General features: G+C 46.9%; 1 protein-coding gene across 1 annotated transcript in view; it reads left to right on the plus strand.

Annotated features, from left to right (window-relative positions):
• DACT3 (dishevelled binding antagonist of beta catenin 3) overlaps positions 1-20,679 on the plus strand; it is a 53,232-nt gene extending 32,553 nt beyond the window's left edge. The window contains exons 2-4 of the mRNA XM_083455181.1: positions 15,196-15,307; positions 16,879-17,037; positions 18,601-20,679. Of these exons, the coding sequence (XP_083311307.1) occupies positions 15,196-15,307; positions 16,879-17,037; positions 18,601-20,237 (1,908 nt within the window). The 3' untranslated portion in view covers positions 20,238-20,679. The remainder of the gene's footprint in view (positions 1-15,195; positions 15,308-16,878; positions 17,038-18,600) is intronic.
• The last annotated feature ends 829 nt before the right edge of the window (positions 20,680-21,508 follow it).

The following is a 21,508-nucleotide window of genomic DNA, read 5'->3' on the forward strand; positions in this document are numbered from 1 at the left end:
AGCCGCGTTGCTGTGGCCGGTCAGCGCTGTCCTTTCTTCCTGCAACTTTTCTGAACTTTGGAAACTACAACCCGTGAGTAAATTTGGACATTGAAAACTTTCTGAAACTTTTGTCAACTTTCTGAAACTTTTTGAGAACTCTCTGAAACTTTTAAAACTTTAAAAAAAGTTGAAATCTGGCTGAAAACGGAGTGAGGATAAGCAGGAAGCCCATCTCCCGCTATACTGAACTTTAAGCAAAGAGCAGGAGGAGTGGAGACAAAAAGTTATGCGCTAACTAAATGCTGGCACCCTGTTAAAGCAGTTTTCTGAGTGAAAGACTTTGAGCTATTGACTTTTGCTGGTCATATTGGGGGTGCATTGATATCCTTCTTCTGTGGCACCAGTGGATTACAAAATAAATAAGAATCTCTGGTGCTGGAGCTGCCTGGATGAACACCAGTTTGCAACTTTGGATACATTGAATTCAGGTTTTGAAACATTCTGAGTTGGAACTGGATACTTTGAAACTGTTGCAGTCAAGGCACTGTAAGAAACACTGTTTTGCTTTAAGTTTTACTCTGCTAAAAATAATACATTGTGGAGGCGATGGACATGGATTTAAATTTATAAGTTTAACTTGGATTTGATCTTTTCCCTGAAGACGTATTGGATTTGATCTTTTCCCTGAAGACGTATTAAGCTCCCTCTAGAGGATTTTGGATTTACAGCAGTGACTTTGTTTTACTTTCCCTTTCCCGGCCTCTGTTTGACTATTGTATCTGGGACTCTGCTTTCTCATGGGAACAACTTGGATTGACCTTGGATTACAGATAACTTTGGAATGAGTGGCGCAAGGAGAAGAGGAAGGACCAAACAAACAACTCTAACTTTATCTGCAGCCTCACAGCGTAGATCTTCTGTGCCGGCCTTGCCTTCCACTTTGCCTCCAGACATAGAGGCGGCCTCCCTAATACAGGCAGGGGAGGGTGAGACAGAGGAGCTGCACCTGGGAGATATGGCTTCAGGGACAAGTAGCTCTGTCTTGGAGAAAATTTTGGAGAAACTGGAGGCTCTGGACAAGAAGGCTGATTTGCATACAGCTAAAATTGAACAGAACACAGAAAGCTTGAATAAGCTGACTGGACAAGTTGCACAGAATGCCCAGTCTATTGGAGAATTAAAGGAGGCTGTAGGTGAAAATCGTAAACTGGCTGAAGATACTAGTCAAAGACTGGAAGAACTTGAGAAAGAAGTAAGACCACTCAGCAAACAAGTTGGAGAACATCAGACTTACTTTTCGATGACAGAACTGCGAAACAGGGAGACCAACTTGAGGATACGGTCAATACCAGAGGTGGAAGAAGATAATTTTATTGAATTTCTAACTAAGGAATTTGCCAAGTTTTGGAAGTTAGAGGAAAAAGACTTTAAAATCGTATCTGCTTTCAGGCTTGGCAGAGTCAGAAGGACAGAGAAGCCCAGAGATTGTTTGATAACACTGAGATCAAAGGAGGAAAGGGACAAGATTTTGGGCCTGCACTACGAAAAGTCACTAGGCATTTTGGGCAAGAAAATTGAAATCTACAAGGACATTCCTAAGCAGTTGCTGGACCTTAGATCTAACTACACGGAATTGGCAAGACTGTTGAGAAGCAACGCAATTATCTTCAGGTGGGAGTTTCCACAAGGATTATCCTTTACCTACAGAGGGAGAAAGATCAAAATCAAAACAGTGGAAGATAGAGACAAGTTTTTGGGAGCACACGGAGAAGACCTCCACAAAGGACTTGGATTGCCAGCGCCAGAACTTCCAGGGGAGCCCGCCCCCTCGGATCCTCAAGGACCGGAGAACAAGGTACCACCCCAGAAAGAATAACCAGACCTATCCAGGATGTCTCTGCAGCTTTTGAGCTGGAACATAAATGGCTGTAACAGTCCTGAAAAAAGGTCTAAAATTTTTCATATCTTAAAAAAGGAACAATTGGACATTATATGCTTACAAGAAACACATGTGATTAGGCTCCATAGAAAGGTGTTAATAAATAAAAGGCTTGGTCAAGAATTTATATCATCGGATACAGTTAAAAAGAGAGGTGTAGTGATCTATGCAAAAGAGAGCCTTTCACCAAAATTTCTTTTTAAAGATGAAAGTGGAAGAATCCTCGCAATAGAAGTACAGTATCAAGGAGAAAAAATTTTGATATTAGGAATTTATGCTCCAAATGAAGGTAAATCGGATTTTTATAAGAAGTTGCACGAGACCATGCTGGATTATCTGGATTACAACAACGTCATCATGATGGGGGACATGAACGGGGTCGCATCAACAAATATGGATAAGTCACAGAACCAGAACATTACTAAAGAGGGAAGACTACCTAAGACCTTTTTTGAAATGACTGACAATATGGACTGGGTTGACATCTGGAGAGTTAGAAACCCCTTGGGAAGAGAAGGAACATTCTTTTCTGAAGCTCAACTGACTTGGACACGAATCGACCAAATATGGATAACTAGAAGTCTGGCACCTAAGGTGAGGAAGGTGAAAATCTGCCCTAAAACATGCTCCGACCATAACGCCTTGAGAATGGATATGACATTGATCCCAACCGGCTCCTTTAGATGGAAGATGAATGATGGCCTGTTTAGAGACCAAAGAATTGTAAAGAAGGCCCAAAAAACTTTAAAGGACTATTTTGAGATTAATTTGAACACTACGGTGGAAAAAAGAACTATCTGGGATGCAAGTAAAGCTGTGATGAGAGGGTTCTTGATTCAACAGAATTCTTTAAAGAAAAGACTGCAAAATGAAAAGAAAGATAAAATTCTGGAAAGTATCAAAGAGTTGGAGAAGAAGTTAAGATCTAACCCGAAGTCCCAACCGATTCTGAGAGAAATTAAACTTTATCAGGCACAATATTCCAAACTGATAAATCAGGAAATAGAATGGAAGATTAAAATAATGAAACAAAAAACTTTTGAATCGGCAAACAAATGTGGGAAACTGCTAGCCTGGCAGTTGAAAAGGAGACAAAGATTAAATACAGTAACAAACTTAGAGGTTGAAGGAAGGAACATTCAGAACCCGGGAGAGATTAGAAAGTGCTTCCAGAGGTATTTTAAAAAGTTATACACTCAAGGGCCACAAGATGAAATAGAGATTACACAATTTTTGGAGAGAAATGGATTAGCAAAGCTGTCAGAAGAAAATAGAATAATTCTGAATGGCAAAATAACACGACAAGAGATTGAACAGGCCATCCAGAGTCTGAAACAGGGCAAATCACCAGGGCCAGATGGACTGACCTCTAACTACTATAAGACATTGAAGGATTATTTGATACAACCTTTGTTGGAGGTCAGTAATGAAATAATGGAGGGGAAGAAGGCGCCTGAATCGTGGAAAGAAGCATTTATCACATTGATTCCAAAGTCAGAAACTGAAAAGACACAACTCAAGAACTACCGTCCCATCTCCCTTTTAAATGTGGATTACAAAATATTTGCAGATGTTTTGGCACGAAGATTTAAGAAAGTTTTAAGTGAGATAATCCATAAAGACCAGGCAGGCTTTCTCCCGGGCAGACATATGTTTACTAACACGAGGAACATTATAGACATATTGGAACTTTTACAAACAAACATAAACACTAAAGCAGTTTTAATTTTTATAGACGCGGAGAAAGCCTTCGACAACATATCTTGGAAATTTATGAAGGGGAATTTAAAAGAAATGGGAGTGGGACGGGGGTTTGAGAACGGGATTGAGGCAATATATTCAGAACAAAAGGCTAAACTGATAGTTAACAATGTGGTTACAGAAGAGTTTAAAATTGAAAAAGGTACACGACAAGGCTGCCCGATTTCCCCATTACTGTTTATTTCGGTTCTGGAAGTGCTCCTGAATATGATTAGGGGGGACCGGTTGGTGGAAGGGATTCAGGTCGGAGCGAAACAATATAAACTTAAAGCTTTTGCAGATGACCTAGTTCTGACATTACAGGAGCCGGAGTCTAGTTTGAAAAGAGTACTACAACTGATTCAAAACTTTGGTCGAGTGGCAGGATTTAAGTTAAACAAGCAAAAAACTAAAGTTTTGGGGAAAAACTTGACAGATACTGAGTTGGAACAGCTTCAGAAAGAGACAGAACTAAATGTGGTTAAAAAAGTTAAATACCTAGGGGTAAACATAACAGCAAAAAATCTGAGTTTATTTAAAGATAATTATGAAAAATGCTGGTCAGAGATTAAGAGAGACTTGGATAGTTGGTCAAGACTAAATCTTTCTTTGTTAGGCCGAATAGCTGCCATCAAGATGAATGTATTGCCAAAAATGTTATTTTTGTTTCAGACACTGCAGATTGTAGACAAGACAGAGTGCTTTCGGAAGTGGCAGAAAGATATTTCTAAATTTGTCTGGCAGGGCAAAAAGCCCAGAATCAAATTTAAAATATTAACAGATGCGAAAGAAAGAGGGGGCTTTGCCCTGCCAGATTTAAGGTTGTATTATGAAGCTGCAGCTTTCTGCTGGTTAAAAGATTGGTTACTTCTTGAAGATACGGATGTCTTGGATTTGGAAGGTTTTAATAATGCGTTTGGATGGCATGCATATCTATGGTATGATAAAGCTAAGATAAATAAGGCCTTCAAGAACCATATTGTCAGAAAATCAGTTTTTAATGTCTGGACAAAATATAAAGACTTACTGGAGAATAAAACTCCGAGGTGGCTGTCACCCCTGGAGGCTAAGGCTTGGAAAAGAGCCAATATGGAGGCCAACTGGCCAAAATATTGGGAGATAATAGAAAAGGATGGTGACAACTGGAAATTGCAGAGTTTAGAAAAGATGAGAGACAAAGTGCGAGACTGGTTACAATATGCTCAGATTAAAGAAGTGTTTAAAAATGACAAAAAGCTAGGATTCCAAGTGGAAAAGTCAAAGTTAGAAACTGAACTGTTAGAACCTAAGACTAAGGTACTTTCAAGAATGTATAACTTGCTGCTGAAATGGAACACACATGACGAAATGGTAAAATCAACAATGATAAAATGGGCGCAGGATATTGGGTATAATATTATGTTTGAAGATTGGGAAAGGTTGTGGACCTCTGGGCTGAACTTCACTGCATGTAATGCGTTGAAGGAAAATGTGATGAAAATGATGTATAGATGGTACATGACCCCTGTTAAACTGGCTAAAATATACCATTCGTCTGATAGTAAATGTTGGAAATGTAAGGAAAATGAAGGAACATTTTTTCACCTCTGGTGGACCTGCCCTAGAGTGAAGGCCTTTTGGGAGAAGATATATAATGAATTAAAAAAGGTGTTTAAATACACCTTTACTAAGAAACCAGAGGCCTTTCTCCTGGGTATTGTCGGCCAGAGTGTGTTAAAAAAGGACAGAACATTCTTTATGTACGCAACAACAGCAGCAAGAATATTAATTGCCAAGAATTGGAAAACTCAGGAGCTACCCACTGTGGAAGAATGGCAGATGCAACTGATGGACTATATGCAATTAGCCGAGATGACCGGCAGAATTCGAGACCAGGGAGAAGAAAGGATGGAAGAAGATTGGAGGGAATTTAAGATTTATTTACAAAAATATTGTAATTTGGCTGAGTGTTGAATTGGATGCCAGTGCAGATAATTGTCTACCATTAAATTAGATTTAAGGTTGAATTATATGTCAAACCAAATTAAGATTATTAATTAAGATGAGTTAAATGATAATTTGTTTGAAATTAATTTAATAATGATGTAAGTGTATGCGGGAGGTGTGGGGGAGTCCCATGTAACAATTGAGAGATGTTAAATGGACAATGACAAGTTGTGCTTATCTAATATATGCTTTATTTGAAAACTTCAATAAATATATTATAAAAAAAAAAAAAAAAAAAGGATTTAGTCTGTATGTTCCTGTTCATTCTCACAGTTTAATAATAATAATAATAATAATAATAATAATAATAATAATAATAATAATTTAAAAAGGTAAAGGGACCCCTGACCATTAGGTCCAGTCGTGGCCGACTCTGGGGTTGTGGCGCTCATCTCGCTTTATTGGCTGAGGGAGCCGGCATACAGCTTCCGGGTCATGTGGCCAGCATGACTAAGCCACTTCTGGCGAACCAGAGCAGCGCATGGAAATGCCGTTTACCTTCCCGCCGGAGCGGTACCTATTTATCTACTTGCACTTTGACGTGCTTTCGAACTGCTAGGTTGGCAGGAGCAGGGACCGAGCAACGGGAGCTCACCCCGTTTGGGGGATTCGAACCGCCGACCTTCTGATCAGCAAGTCCTAGGCTCTGTGGTTTAACCCACAGCGCCACCCGCGTCCCTAATAATAATTTATCTCCTGCATTTTCCCCTGACAAGGACTCAAGGCAGCTTCCAGCTACCCTTCACACATTTTTTTATTTACAACAATCCTGTGAGGTAGGTTCAGCGGAGAGGTTGCAATTGGCTCAAAGTGACCAAGATTGATGTGTATAGGACACATCCTGATACAGACCAGAATGTCCATCTTTTAATCAAGGAAATATTGGAGAGCATGCAATATGACCACTTTACGGCAAGAAGTGGCCTGATTAGGAGCAGGATTGTAAGAGAGAGAGACTGGTCTAATACTAGGCTTGCCTTGCCAAGAGCAATAAACTCACAGCAGAGCAAATGGGATTTCCCCCCCGCCTCTAAATTCTCTGGCTTTGAAGTTATCCAGTCCTTTCCCTTGAGGGATGCTCGCCTGATTATAATAGCTGCAGCTGGAATAATCTCCACAACTGTGCTAGGTGAAAAGTAGGTTAGATTTAAATTTGACTGGCGGGCAAAAGTGTGTGGTGTGTGGGTGTGTTTTGCGGCCCCCTCTTATTTTTATATTTATTTTTGCAATCGGAAAACACATAACCTATGGTCGCTTTAAATTAGGCAGCTGTGTGCCACTCAGTTCCTCAATTCACCCTAATTCCAGTACCCATCTCACCTCTCCCAGAACTGCAATACCTTTTTTTTGGAATGGGCTAAAGTTGTTGTTGTTGTTTAGTCGTTTAGTCGTGTCCGACTCTTCGTGACCCCATGGACCAGAGCACGCCAGGCACTCCTGTCTTCCACTGCCTCCCACAGTTTGGTCAAACACATGCTGGTAGCTTCGAGAACACTGTCCAACCATCTCGTCCTCTGTCGTCCCCTTCTCCTTGGGCCCTCCATCTTTCCCAACATCAGGGTCTTTTCCAGGGAGTCTTCTCTTCTCATGAGGTGGCCAAAGTCTTGGAGCCTCAGCTTCAGGATCTGTCCTTCCAGTGAGCACTCAGGGCTGATTTTCTTAAGAATGGAGAGGTTTGACCTTCTTGCAGTCCATGGGACTCTCAAGAGTCTCCTCCAGCACCAGAATTCAAAAGCATCCATTCTTTGGCGATCAGCCTTCTTGATGGTCCAGCTCTCACTTCCATACATCACTACTGGGAAAACCATAGCTTTTACTATACGGACCTTTGTTGGCAAGGTGATGTCTCTGCTTTTTAAAATGCTGTCTAGGTTTGTCATTGCTTTTCTCCCAAGAAGCAGGCGTCTTTTCATTTCATGACTGCTGTCACCATCTGCAGTGATCATGGAGCCCAAGAAAGTAAAATCTCTCACTGCCTCCATTTCTTCCCCTTCTATTTGCCAGGAGGTGATGGGACCAGTGGCCATGATCTAAAGTAGCTTGCTTAATTTCCCAGCTGATCCCAATTGTTTCTGGGGCCTAAATGGCTTGGCGGCCCAGAAGCAGTCCACTGTTTTTATATCTGCTCCAATATTCCAAACAAGGAGAGCAATGGAGGCTGTTCCCAAGTCCAGCCGGTGACGTTGTGGTCCGAGCCTTGTTGCTTGCAAAGATCTGGCAGAGATCCAGCCTTGAAAAAGGGTCTTGATCAGGGGTAGGCAACCTAAGGCCCAGGGGCCGGATCCAGCCCAATCGCCTTCTCAATCTGGCCCATGGACAGTCCAGGAATCAGCGTGTTTTTACATGAGTAGAATGTATCCTTTTAGTTAAAATGCATCTCTGGGTTATTTGTGGGGCATAGGTATTTGTTCGTTATTCCAAAATATAGTCCGGCCCCCCACATGGTCTGAGGGACGGTGGACCGGCCCACAGCTGGAAAAGCTTGCTGACCTCTGGTCTTGATCATCATGGGGTGCAGCTTTCACGCAGAGTTTTCTGTGCAAAGCCCCGCCGGCAATTGGCTTGTGCAAAACCTCCTTTGCGCAGATTTAAATGTTTGTGTGTATTGGCGCGTCTTACCAGCCAGATAGCTTTGAGCTTAACAGGATTCCAGGAGGGATTAGAAATTTATAGGCATAAGAACAGCGGCTGGGGCTAGGCGAGAGGAGATCAGAGGAAAATAAATTTTACATGGGTGGAAATCCATTTGCTATGGGGAATAAGGCAGGCTTCCACTACTGCTGCGCTATTGGGGAATGTTGGAACCAAAAGTCGTCATCTGTATCCGGTGAGATTCATTGAGGTTCCTTGACTGTTGGTAGCTAGTGTTGATTGACAGAAGGACTTCAAGGGCCTGCCCATTGGACCATCGGTAGCTTGGTTGGCATCCGTCTGTCTCGGGAGACACTGGAGGAGTTCGCCTTTGGGGGTGAAGTCAAACCGTTGGGGAATCACAGCGCCTGCTGTGGCTGTAGAGGCTGAAATGGCAGAACAGTGTTAGAAACTCAGATATATAAGCTAGGCGCCAAAAGCCTCCTTAAGCCAGGGTTACGGTCACCAAAACGGAATGGCCAGTTGCCATTTTGGGGACAGACCACTCGGAAGTCATATTTTTCAACCCGACTTTTCGGTTCCTGGAATTCATTTTGACTGTGTAGATAAAATGGATAGAATTCTACAGGACGGGTTGTTCATGTGTGAAAACAGACCAGATCCGAGTATCCCCAGGCACGCAACCTCCAGGTGGTGGGCAACTTCTCTGGATCGCCAGTGGTCGATGTTGTTGTTGTTTAGTCGTTTAGTCGTGTCCGACTCTTCGTGACCCCTGGACCAGAGCACGCCAGGCACTCCCGCAGTTTGGTCAAACTCATGCTGGGAGCTTCGACAACACTGTCCCACCATCTCGTCCTCTGTCATCCCCTTCTCCTTGTGCCCTCCATCTTTCCCAACATCAGGGTCTTTTCCAGGGAGTCTTCTCATGAGGTGGCCAAAGTATTGGAGCCTCAGCTTCAGGATCTGTCCTTCCAGTGAGCACTCAGGGCTGATTTCCTTCAGAATGGAGAGGTTTGATCTTCTTGCAGTCCATGGGACTCTCAAGAGTCTCCTCCAGCACCAGAATTCAAAAGCATCCATTCTTCGGCGATCAGCCTTCTTTATGGTCCAGCTGTCACTTCCATACATCACTGCTGGGAAAACCATAGCTTTTACTATATGGATCTTTGTTGGCTAGCAGTGGCTGATAGCCAGATGCAAAACGCGGCTGGCGAATTTTGAAGGCTGCGGGAGAGACATGTTTTGTTGCAGCAGGGGCAGATGAAGGCATCTGGTTGTGCCGCCGCAGATGCACCAGGGCGCATCTTCTCCCAGCAGTCACTGCTCCTCTGGTCACTGCTACGGAGGCACAACCTGTCAGTGGTCACAGATTAGACCCTTGTGAATAAGTGGTTCAATGTTAGGGGACTTCAGGGGCTGTTTCCACGCAACCTGCTTACTGGGCGCTCATCCTGATTTGTTTGTCTAACCTCTTCTCAGACTTCATGCAATGTTGGCTATTTAGTTAGCATTCATCACGATTTGTTGGTGGGAAATCATAGAATTGTAGAACTGCAAGCCATCCCTGGGTGAACCCAAACCACCAGCCAGATACACTGACATCGCATCAAGCAAATATTAGGCCACACTTCTCAGCGGGTTTCCCCATCACTTTCCTTACTGCAAAAACTCCCATTTTGCAGGAGACGGGGAATACGTTTGTTGCATCACAGTTTTTATTATTCAGTCTGATTTTGCCAGTATGTGAGCCTACCAGAAAATGGTACCCCATTCATTTGAGGTGGGACCTGGAGTTGGGAAGATCTGTAAGTTTCAGTTTCTCTTGGTTTCTCATTTATACCGTCTTAAGTTCAATTTTTCATGTTTCCACATCAGCAGGTCCTCATGAAAATTCAACAGCATTTTGGTGCAAATTTCTCCTAGTTTACCCATTATTGCAAAGCCATTTCCCCCTGATATCAGGCATTTTTGTAAGTTATTTTCACTGACATATACATTTTAAATATGAGCGCTTTACCCTAGCAGATGGGTTTTTGTTTTGGGAGAATGACATTGCAAAATTCAGAGAAGCGTGAATTTCAATGGGTGGATTGTGTTCCAGTTTGCATATCATTTTGGAAAAGGCAGATTAGGTAGATTTGCCTTTAAATGCAAACCAAATTGAATTTCACCCCAGGACAGAGCATATCCGAAAGCTCTTGCCACCCCAGGTTGGCAAGAGCAAGTTGGCAAGGTGCGGAAGTTGCTGTTTAATGCCACCTTTGCCTTTTCTTAGTGGTTATTTATTTAGCTGCCAGCTGCATGCCCTGGGGCAGAGACCTAAAACCCAGATAGTAAAACCTAGAAGGCCAGCATTTATTCCCCTGGTCTGAGGCACCTCTTCCCTGGTGTAGGAATGAACCAATGGTCTACCGTGCATAGTAAGGCGACTTCCTCTGTCTGTGGTTCAAAATGCATATGTGCTAATTCATTCAAATGCATGCAGATTTCAAATTGGCCTGTTGGCTTGCTGTATCTGCGGCCTTCTGAAATCTGCCTCCAAGCTAATTTGCACAGCGTTCAAAATGGGCTGCTGCAATCATGCAGATTAGGTGAGCTACATTTAAGGCGCTATCCCTCCCCTTCCAAACTTGCATCGCAAAGCGTGAAGGGCTTCCCACCCCCGCCAAACCTGCTCTCTCCCTGCCTCCTTTCGTGTGTCTGGTTGACCATGACATCACTGGACAAGATGACAATAGTCAGACCCCCCTGAAACACAGGAATCCTTTTGCCCCATGTGGGGCTCGAACCCACGATGCTGAGATAAGAGCCTCCTGCTCTACCGAGCTGTCAAAGATAACATATAACGTAACGCTCATGGGGGGGAAATACCACCCCTACAAATAGTATCAAGGAATTGTTAAATAGTAAACAAAGCAATAGATGGGACGCGGGTGGCGCTGTGGGTTAAACCACAGAGCCTAGGACTTGCCGATCAGAAGGTCGGCGGTTCGAATCTCCGCGACGGGGTGAGCTCCCGTTGCTCGGTCCCTGCTCCTGCCAACCTAGCAGTTCGAAAGAACCTCAAAGTGCAAGTAGATAAATAGGTACCGCTCCGGCGGGAAGGTAAACGGCGTTTCCGTGCGCTGCTCTGGTTCGCCAGAAGCGGCTTAGTCAGGCTGGCCACATGACCCGGAAGCTGTACGCCCCAGAGTCGGTGACAGCTGGACCTAATGATCAGGGGCCCCTTTACCTTTACCTTAAACAAAGCAATACTCTGACCCACTGATTAGCAAATAAACAAAACTGCAACCTCCCCCTAGTCCAACCCCCCCCCCATCCAACCAACCACAGATGCCAAAGTGCTCCCTGAACTCAAAGGGTGCTGTGGCTTATTGCCCCACAATTCCTTGCGCTTGGTGTTGGCATGTGGAATGGTTGGCAAAAGAAAACCACAGCCCTCTTGCATAGAGTTCTCCATTCATTTGTTTAATCCTCATTCCAAGCCACGTAAAACACTTTTATCATGTTTTTAATATTCTGTTGGGAGCCGCCCAGAGTGGTTGGCGCAACCCAGTCAGATGGGCCGCATACAGATATAATAATAATAGACCACATAACACTGGTCTTGAAAGATCTACATTGGCTCCCAGTACGTTTCCGAGCACAATTCAAAGTGTCTGCCTTTAAAGCCCTAAACAGCCTCAAAGGCCCAGCATACCTGAAGGAGTGTCTCCACCTCCATCGTTCTGCCCGGACGCTGAGGTGCAGCGCCGAGGGCCTTTTGGCGGTTCCCTCGCTGCGAGAAGCCAAGTTACAGGGAACCAGGCAGAGGGCCTTCTCGGTGGTGGCACCCGCCCTGTGGAACGCCCTCCCACCAGATGTCAAAGAGAAAAATAACTACCAAACTTTTAGAAGACATCTGAAGGCAGCCCTGTTTAGGGAAGCTTTTAATGTTTAATAGGTTATTGTATTTTAGTGTTTTGTTGGAAGCCGCCCAGAGTGGCTGGGGAAACCCAGCCAGATGGGCGGGGTATAAATAATAAATTATTATTATTATTATTATTATTATTATTATTATTATTATTATTGTTATTATTATTATTATTATTATTTTGCAGCACTGTGATCCCACTTCAACCAGCCATGGCTTCCCCACTCCCCAAAGGATTCTGGGAGCTGTCTTTGGTGAAGGGTGTTGGGAGTTGTTAAGGAGAACCTGGCGCTCCTCCCAGAACTACTATTCCCAGAGTCGTTTAACAGCCAATCCCTCTTCACAAGGAACTCTGGGAATTATAGCTCTGAGAGGGGAGCAGGGGGGGTATCCTAACAACTCTCAGCAGAACCCTAAACAAGTAACAGCTCCCAGAATTCTTTGGGGCAAGCCATAACTACTAGTTGAAGTATAAATGAATGGTGTGAAGGCGCTCTCTCTCTCTCTCTCTCTCTCTCTCTCTCTCTCTCTCACACACACACACACACACACACACACACATTCTCCTTTTCCTTTGGCGCGGTGAGAATTTTGCCCCTTTGTTTCCAGACTGGAGTTTGAGTGACGATCTTAAATGAGTCCTTTTTGTCCCCTGCGCACCCATCTGCCTAGCGGTCAAATGTCACACTGTAGCCCACTCAATTTCCTTCTTCTTCCCAGCCTATGCTTCTATACACAAACACACACACACACACACACACACACACACACACCCCTCTCCTGGGGTTCAAGTTCCAGCTGTCTACAAAGGTGGCGTGTTTGTGTGTGCAGTTGGACTTCTGACCCCATTGGTTGGCAGCGGGGGGTCCCCCCTTGCTGATTCCACGAATTTGGGAGGAGATCTGTCTCTTTTCTCGAAGGAGGGGAACACACACTCCAGAAGTCACGTGCTCAGAAAAAGGAAGAATAGTTCAGCCCGCTCACTGTTTTGCTGCAATGAAGGAGGTCTAAGCATAAGATGTTGTCTTGCACTTTCTTCATCTAGCTCAAGAATGTCTCCCTTGAGCATGGCACCAAGGTCTTGGGTAGTAGTAGTAATAATAATAATAATAATAATAATAATAATAATAATAATAGTAATAATAATAAATTTTATATATACCCCACCCACCCCAGCTGGAGCCGGGCTCACGGCAGCTAACCAGTAAAATTACAGTAAAAAACATAATAGGAAAAAACCCCAATTTAAAATACAGGTTAAAATGCAATTTTAAAAAGCGAGAGTTCTCCCAAATCAAACACTACCTGACCATTCAACGGAAAAAGCCAGGGTTGGTTCTACGACCTTAGCAGTTGCTGTGCCACTGAAACCTGTCTAGACGTTGCATGGTTAGGGAAATGCACTTTGCACCTGCTCAGGGGCACTCTTAGCTCTCCTTACTTCTTAGGTTTGGAACGCAGTGCTACGCAGAGACCAGAAACTGAGGATTCAGTAGGGGAGTTTGCCATGCCTGGCGTAGGCATCGAGCTCTGGAAACAGGGCAAAGAGTTTGTTTGCTGAAAAGCGACATTTTCCCCTTCCCTGTTCGCCAGCCTTCCCTGTCCCTTCCACCAACCCCACATCTGCTGCTTGGGGCAGCAGGGATTAGCCCAGTTGCAACAAGGCTCGGGGAAAACGTCTGAGACTCCCAAAAAAAATCTCACAAGGAGAAACGGCAGCGGGGGACCAATCGTTCGGGTTGTGCCAAATTTGGTGAGAAGACTGCCACGGGGGTCCCTCCAAATTCAGCTTCTTCTCTAGTGCTAAAACACAACCAAGGAGAGATGTTGTTGTTGTTTAGCCGTTTAGTCGTGTCCGACTCTTCGTGACCCCCTGGACCAGAGCACGCCAGGCACTCCTGTCTTCCACTGCCTCCCGCAGTTGGGTCAAACTCATGCTGGTAGCTTCAAGAACACTGTCCAGCCATCTCAGCCTCTGCCGTCCCCTTCTCCTTGTGCCCTCCATCTTTCCCAACATCAGGGTCTTTTCCAGGGAGTCTTCTCTTCTCCTGAGGTGGCCAAAGTATTGGAGCCTCAGCTTCAGGATCTGTCCTTCCAGTGAGCACTCAGGGCTGATTTCCTTCAGAATGGATAGGTTTGATCTTCTTGCAGTCCGTGGGACTCTCAAGAGTCTCCTCCAGCACCAGAATTCAAAAGCATCAATTCTTTGGCGATCAGCCTTCTTGATGGTCCAGCTCTCACTTCCATACATCACTACTGGGAAAACCATAGCTTTGACTATATGGACCTTTGTTGGCAAGGTGATGTCTCTGCTTTTTAAGATGCTGTCTAGGTTTGTCATTGCTTTTCTCCCAAGAAGCAGGCGTCTCTTAATTTCGTGGCTGCTGTCACCATCTGCAGTGATCATGGAGCCCAAGAAAGTAAAATCTCTCACTGCCTCCATTTCTTCCCCTTCTATTTGCCAGGAGGTGATAGGGCCAGTGGCCATGATCTTCGTTTTTTTGATGTTGAGCTTCAAACCATATTTTGCGCTCTCCTCTTTCACCCTCATTAAAAGGTTCTTTAATTCCTCCTCACTTTCTGCCACCAACGTTGTGTCATCTGCATATCTGAGGTTGTTGATATTTCTTCCGGCAATCTTAATTCCGGCTAGGGATTCATCCTGCCCAACCTTATGAATTCTGCATATAAGTTAAATAAGCAGGGAGACAATATACAGCCTTGTTGTATTCCTTTCCCAATTTTGAAACAATCAGTTGTTCCATCAGTTGTACACATTTGCAATACCCCTGCAAAAAAACCCACAACCCTTATTGTTCCTTGTTTGTGTGCAACAATGAGGACTAGATCGCTGTGTTTATTTATTTTTTAAGGGAAAGCATGCCGTGGTTTTCTCCGCAAAGACCACATCACGTGTCTTGGTCTGTGGCCTTCTGGCAGTTGTGCAGAGATCCAGATGAGGGGTGGGGCGGACTTTTTGTGCATCCTAAATCCCTGATTCTTCGAGCCACTTATATCTTCTCTGCTGCTGCTTTTCTTGCAGGATGCCCTGCCTGGTTTGATGTGGGAGCTGGAGCAGCAGCTAGGGCTGCTGAGATTATACCCTGAGAAGACCTGCGGGGAGGCAGGTGAGACGGACAGCTGGCCCAGTTCAGGTAAGGGAAAAGCCCCACAACACAACCGCAGCCCCCCTGGTCGCTTCCCTATTGTTGGCCTGTTGCTTCTCCCCGAATAAATGCTCTCTTCTTGGTCACAGACAGTTAATAATAATAATAATAATAATAATAATAATAATAATAATAATTTATACCCCGCCCTCCCCAGCCAAGACCGGGCTCAGGGCAGCTAACACCAGGTATAAAAACAATTGATTGAAATACAGTGGTTCCTCGGGTTACATACGCTTTAGGTTACAGACTCCGCTATCCCTCGTACTTACGGGACCGCCTCTCCCGGTATGCCCCACGGAGAGCCTCAAGGTCCATAAATAGCAACATCCTAGTGGTCCCGGGCCCTAAGGAAGTTAGATTGGCTTCAACCAGAGCCAGGGCCTTTTCAACACTGGCCCCAGCCTGGTGGAACGCTCTGCCTCATGAGACCAGGGCCCTGCAGGATCTGATTTCTTTCCGCAGGGCCTGTAAGACAGAGTTGTTCCGCCTGGCCTTTGGCTTGGAGCCAATTTGATTCCCTCCTCCTCTTTCTTTTTTCTTTTTCCTTTCTCCTCCTGTGATGAGGCTACATTTTAATATTTTAATGTTTCAATATTTTAATGTTGTGTTTTAATTTTGTTTTTAAGTTGTATTCATCCAACTTGTTTTTATTATTGCTTGTTAGCTGCCCTGAGCCCGGCCTAGGCTGGGGAGGGTGGGGTATAGATAAAATTTTTATTATTATTATGAACTCAGAAATAGTACCTCAGGTTAAGAACTTTGCTTCAGGATGAGAACAGAAATCGCGTGGCGGCGGCATGGCTGCAGCGGGAGGCCCCATTTAGCTAAAGTGGTGCTTCAGGTTAAGAACGGACCTCTGGAACGAATTAAGTACTTAACCCGAGGTACCACTGTACAACTTAAAAACAAGATTAAAATACAACATTAAAATGCAGCTTCATTTCAGTAGGAACTCAAATCAAAAACTTTTTGGGGGATGAAAACGTCAAGTCTTCACCAAGGCCGACTATCCAGACTGGTCCTACGTGGGCCACAAAAAAGCCAGGGAAGTCCCCAAATAGGAGTTCCATCACAGAAGGAGAAAGGAAAGAGGGGGAGGGGATCAAGTTGATTCCAAGCCAAAGGCCAGGCGGAACAACTCTGTCTTACAGGCCCTGCGGAAAGAAATCAGATCCTGCAGTTCCCTGGTCTCATGAGACAGAGCGTTCCACCAAGCCGGGGCCAGTGTTGAAAAGGCCCTGGCTCTGGCTGAGGCTAATCTGACTTCCTTAGGGCCTAGGACCTCTAGGGTGTTGCTATTTATGGACCTTAAGGTCCTCCGCGGGGCATACCAGGAGAAGCGGTCCCGTAGGTACGAGGGTCCTAGGCCGTGAAGGGGTCTGCGCCTTCCCTTCCAGGCTCCGCAAAGGTCATCCAAACAACTTGACCCTCACCCACCCCACTGCTGGGCCTGCTTGCAATAAGGCCAGCCAGCCCCTCTGCTAGGCTGGCAATTAGAGGACATTGGGGGGGGGTGAGGCAAAAGGATAACCCTATATGCCTGTTTCTGCCGCCAGGTTTCTACGAGGGGGCGCAGTCGGCGGTGGCCTCCGATTCTCCTGCCTCCGGGTTTGGGGACTCCTCTTCCGGCTTCCCGTCAGCCTCGGGATCCTACTCCCGGATCGGCCGTCCAGAGTCCCGTTTGGGCTACGCCAATGAGCGCCCCAAGTCCGTGGGTGAGTAAGAGGCAGCGGAAGGAGGGTATTGGAGGGTGAGGGTCCTAACCCGTGTGGAAGTCAGGTCACGACTTTTAAAGCACCATGATACCACTTTAAAGCAGGCCTGCCCCCCCCCCCCGAAATTCTGGGAGCTGTAGTTTGTTAAAGGGACTGAGAGTTGCAAGGAGACCCCCCTACATTCCCAGAGTTCCCTGCAAAGGGGGATTGACTGTTAAATCACTTTGAGAATTGTACCCCTCTGAGGAGAATAGGGGGGGTCTCCTAATAGTTTTCAGCCTCTGAAAACGTACCCCTCCCAGGATTCTGGGGGGTGGACAGCCAGGACTGTTCAATGTGGTACAATACAGTCATACTTCGGGTTACAGACGCTTCAGGTTGCGTTTTTTCAGGTTACGGACCCGCTGAAACCTGGAAGTACCGGAATGGGTTACTTGCGGGTTTTGGGGGGTTGCACATGCACAGAAGTGCCAAATCGCAACCCACACATGCACAGATGTGCTGCTGCAGATTGTGAACATGCATCCCTCGCAGATCACTTTCGCAACCCGAGCGCATCCATGGTACTGCTTTAAAGGTATAGCGTAGATGACGCCCAAGGCCGGTGACACAAGCTTACTGGGAAATGATATATAACGAACTGAAATAGATGTTTAAAATAACGTTTGTAAAAACAAACAAACCCCAAAGCTCTCCTTTTGGGGAATTATAAGGACAGAACTATTCAAACTGTATAGAAAATTCTTCATGTTTGCGACTACAGCGTCAAGAATGTTACTTGCTCAAAAGTGGGAAGAAGAAGAATTCCCAGCAAAAGAAGAATGGATACAAAAACTTATGGAATATGCAGAGATGGCAAAACTTATCAGAAAAATAAGAAATCAAGATAACAAGCTTTTAATAAAAGAATGGAAATGGTTTATTGAATATTTACAAACTGTAAACAGATAAGAACATTGACAGGATTATTGTAATAACCTGCAGTTTTATAAGAGTATATATTTAAAGTAGATGAATAAATGAGCTAATTAAGTTAATCTGGATATGCAGAGAGTATTTAAAATAAATTTAAGGAACCGCAGAAGGAGGGGGAAGGAAGTCAGGTTTTGAAATTTTGAAATGATTGCAAAACTATTGAAATGTATAAAACTGAAAATCATAAATAAATAAAAAGGCAGGTGACACGTCCAAAATCACACCACTTTAAATTGTCATGGCTTCCCTCAAAGAATTCTGGGAGTTGTAGTTTGTTGAGGGTGCTGAGAGCGGTTAGGAGACCCCCCGCTAGAGCTTAAATTCCCAGAGTGCTTTAGCTAGCAATCCCTCTTCATATGGAACAGGGAATTGTAGTTCTGGGAGGGGAATGGTGGTTGGGTGGGGGTGTCTCCTAACAGCTGCTAGCACCCTCAGTGAACTACAGTTCCCAGAATTCTTTGGGGGGAAGCCATGTTTAAAATGGCGTCATGCCACTTTTTAAATGTAGGACGGCAATGTGGCCAGAGAGTTTCAGCCAACCTCTTTTTCTCTCTCTCTGTCTCCTTTTCTTCCCGCCTCGGTTCCCAGGCGATGTGGGCAACAGCAGCAAAGACGGGCCCCATCGGGGCACAGTGCCCCGCTCCTTCTCTGCCCCCTACTCCAGTTCTCACGACTATGCCGAAGAGCCCCCCGGCTACCCGCCAGACCCTTTCCTGTACCCCAGCCCTCTCCACGCCGTGGCCCTGCAGAACCCCTTGCTGCGGAGCCACCTCTACGAAGACCCCGCTTTCTCTTCGGCCACCTCCCAGGCCTACCCCGCAGACGGGGACGGGGGTCTGGACGCCTACGGTGGCGAGTTCCAGTTCTACTCAGAAGCCGCCGCCTCGCACTGCCACAAAGTGGAGAGCTACATCTCCCGGCTCGTCCGCCGCCGCAGCCAGCTGGTGAGGGGTAGCAAGCCCCGGACGAGCCTGGGTTCGGAGCCCCCGGCCAAGGGCGCCGTGGCCAGGCAAAACAGCCTGTGCAAGAGGCCTCTGGAGCTTCTTCCCCCGCCGGCTGAACGCAAACACCCTCCGGCCGTGGAGAGGGGCAGCAGCACCCCTTCGCCCTGCGGCCATGAAGGGGGGGCCGCGGCGGCCACGCGGATCTGGTCCTCCTGGGATGCCGCGGCCGAGAGGACGCTGGCGGCCAAAGCAGCCTCTGAGGACTACAGCCCACCCCACGCCAGCCTCAAGAAGCCCCCCAAGCTGCAGGCCTTGGCCCATATGAGACCTCCGTCCGCTGACCAGTATGAAGCAGCCTACCCATCGTCCCCGCTGCTGGATAGAGACGGCGGAGTGGCCCCTGGCAGCAACCAGGACCTGGGCTCCTACGAGTCTGAGGACGGGGCCTGCCTCATGGTCAAGGCCCACTACATCCCAGCCCAGCAGCCTCCCCGGGCGCAGCAGGCCCTGCGGCCTGGCAAAAAGAAGCCCCCTCCCCTGACCAAGGGGCGCTCCGTGGAACTGTCGCCGGAACGGGCTCCCTTGCTGCCCAGGGAGCGGCCGCGGGTGTCGGCGCCCCCCAAGAAATGCCGCTTCAGCGAGGAGGGCAGCGGCGAGGCGGCGGGGAGGAAAGGGGGCGGCCGGAAAAGCTCCCCCAGGTCGAGGAAGGCGGCTCGTTCGCAGTCGGAGAACAGCCTCCTCAACAAACCGGGGGTCAAGTATGGCATGGCTGAGCAGGATGAGGCCGCCAGCAAGCCAGCCCGCCCGAGGCGGCCTCACGGCAACGTGGCCAGCGGCTACCGCAAGTGGCGCTCGACGGCGGAGATCTGCCAGGAGGAGGCCGCCGGCGGGAGCGCCGCCGAGCCGCGCCGGAGCCGTCGGGGGGCCGGGCCGGTGGGGTACAGCTACGCCGGGAGCGACTCCGAATGCTCGGCCGAGCCGGCCCGGCAAGCGCCCATGTGCCGCCTGGAGGAAGGCCTTGTTTATGGCGACAGCGAGTCGAGCCTGAGCGAGGGGGACTCGCCTCCGGCCTACAGCAGCGGGGCGTCCAGCGACACGGACGAGAGCGGCGGCCTGGTGTGGCCGCAGCAGCTCTCCCCGCAGCTCGTATCGGCCTCCGGGCCGGGGAAGGCGGCTGGCGGGCAGCCCAAGGTCTTCGTCAAGATCAAGGCCTCGCATGCGCTGAAGAAGAAGATCATGCGCTTCCGCTCGGGCTCCCTCAAAGTCATGACGACTGTGTGAAGGAGGGCGGCCATTTTGTCCCTCTTTCGGCAGAAAGGTCCCCCTCAAATGCACCCCACATTCCCAACACCCCAACACCCGGTCCGGCTCCAACCCCAGGACTGAGTGATCTCCATTTTCGTCCCCCGGGGAAAACCTGGGGAGGTTAACACTGCCTTTGAACAGAGTTTGGGGTGCCCACGATTCTCAACTCTCTTTCCCCAGCTGCACGAAAAACCGCTAAAATGGTCTCCCTCCCTCTCGCCCCCCCCTGCTGCCACCCCTTTCTAATCCCGTCCATTTTTAAAGGAGAGGTATTTATTATGCTTTTTGTACAGTTGACTTCTCAGGAGTCCGGGTTCCGCTGCAAAACTCTGGAGTCTGCATTGACACTGCCAATCTTGTATTCCTGTAGAGATATCCTTTCTCTCTGTGTAAATAAAATTCAGTGTTTTGTTTCTTGGGGGGTTGTTTTTTGTGGATGATGTCTTTTTGGCCAACAACTTGCCGGTAAAGGAAGATTGCTTTAAAGATGGTGATGGGGGGGGGGAGGGGACTCTCCCCCCTTTCCTAAAGGATTTTGGCGCTCCATGTTTATGTTGTCTCTGGGTCGGCAGCTGGGAAGGCCACTGGTGATACTGGGAGTGGGGCAGGATGGAGCCCTTGAGCAGTCCAGCTGCCGACCCCTCCTTTTATTTCAGAGACGTGCGTCTCCCCTTCACATTTTACGAGTTAGCTGCCTCAAACGCTGGCCAAATCCCGGCGAAACCCAGTATGAATCAGCCCTGAAAGCTTAAGTTTTGTGGCTGAGATCCAGAAATAAAGCTGAGAAGCCAATGAAGCTTAAACGCTTAGCTGTGTAGGTTTTCTGAGGGACCTAGAGGGGCACATCATGGGCTCTGGGTTTCGTCTCTTGAACCAGGTGGAGAGCTGAAGGCTGTTTGAAAAAGGGGCCTGCGATGATGCACACACATCCCGCTTCTGACTTAGGAAAAAGAGATTTTGTAGGGGTTTGCTTGGCTTCCAAAACCTGCAAAATCTGTTTAACTGAGTGCGTTTCTGGTTTGCATAACTCTCATTGCAGCAATGCATTTGTGTGAGAGAGAGAAAGAGAGAGGAGAAAAAAAGGAGGATTTGACAACGAGGGGTGTGGTAGGGTAGAGAAGGAGAAAAAGAAAACCTTTACTGTATCTCCTTTTGGGGAAATTAAGCAAGTATGGGCTGAGGAATGAAGCTTTTCTTAAAAGTTCAGCCTGGTAGGATGGAATAAGAGCCAAAACTCCGAAAGAGGG

Source organism: Podarcis tiliguerta (assembly GCF_965153285.1).
Source record: "Podarcis tiliguerta genome assembly, chromosome: 8".
NCBI classification, from domain to species: Eukaryota; Metazoa; Chordata; class Lepidosauria; order Squamata; family Lacertidae; genus Podarcis; species Podarcis tiliguerta.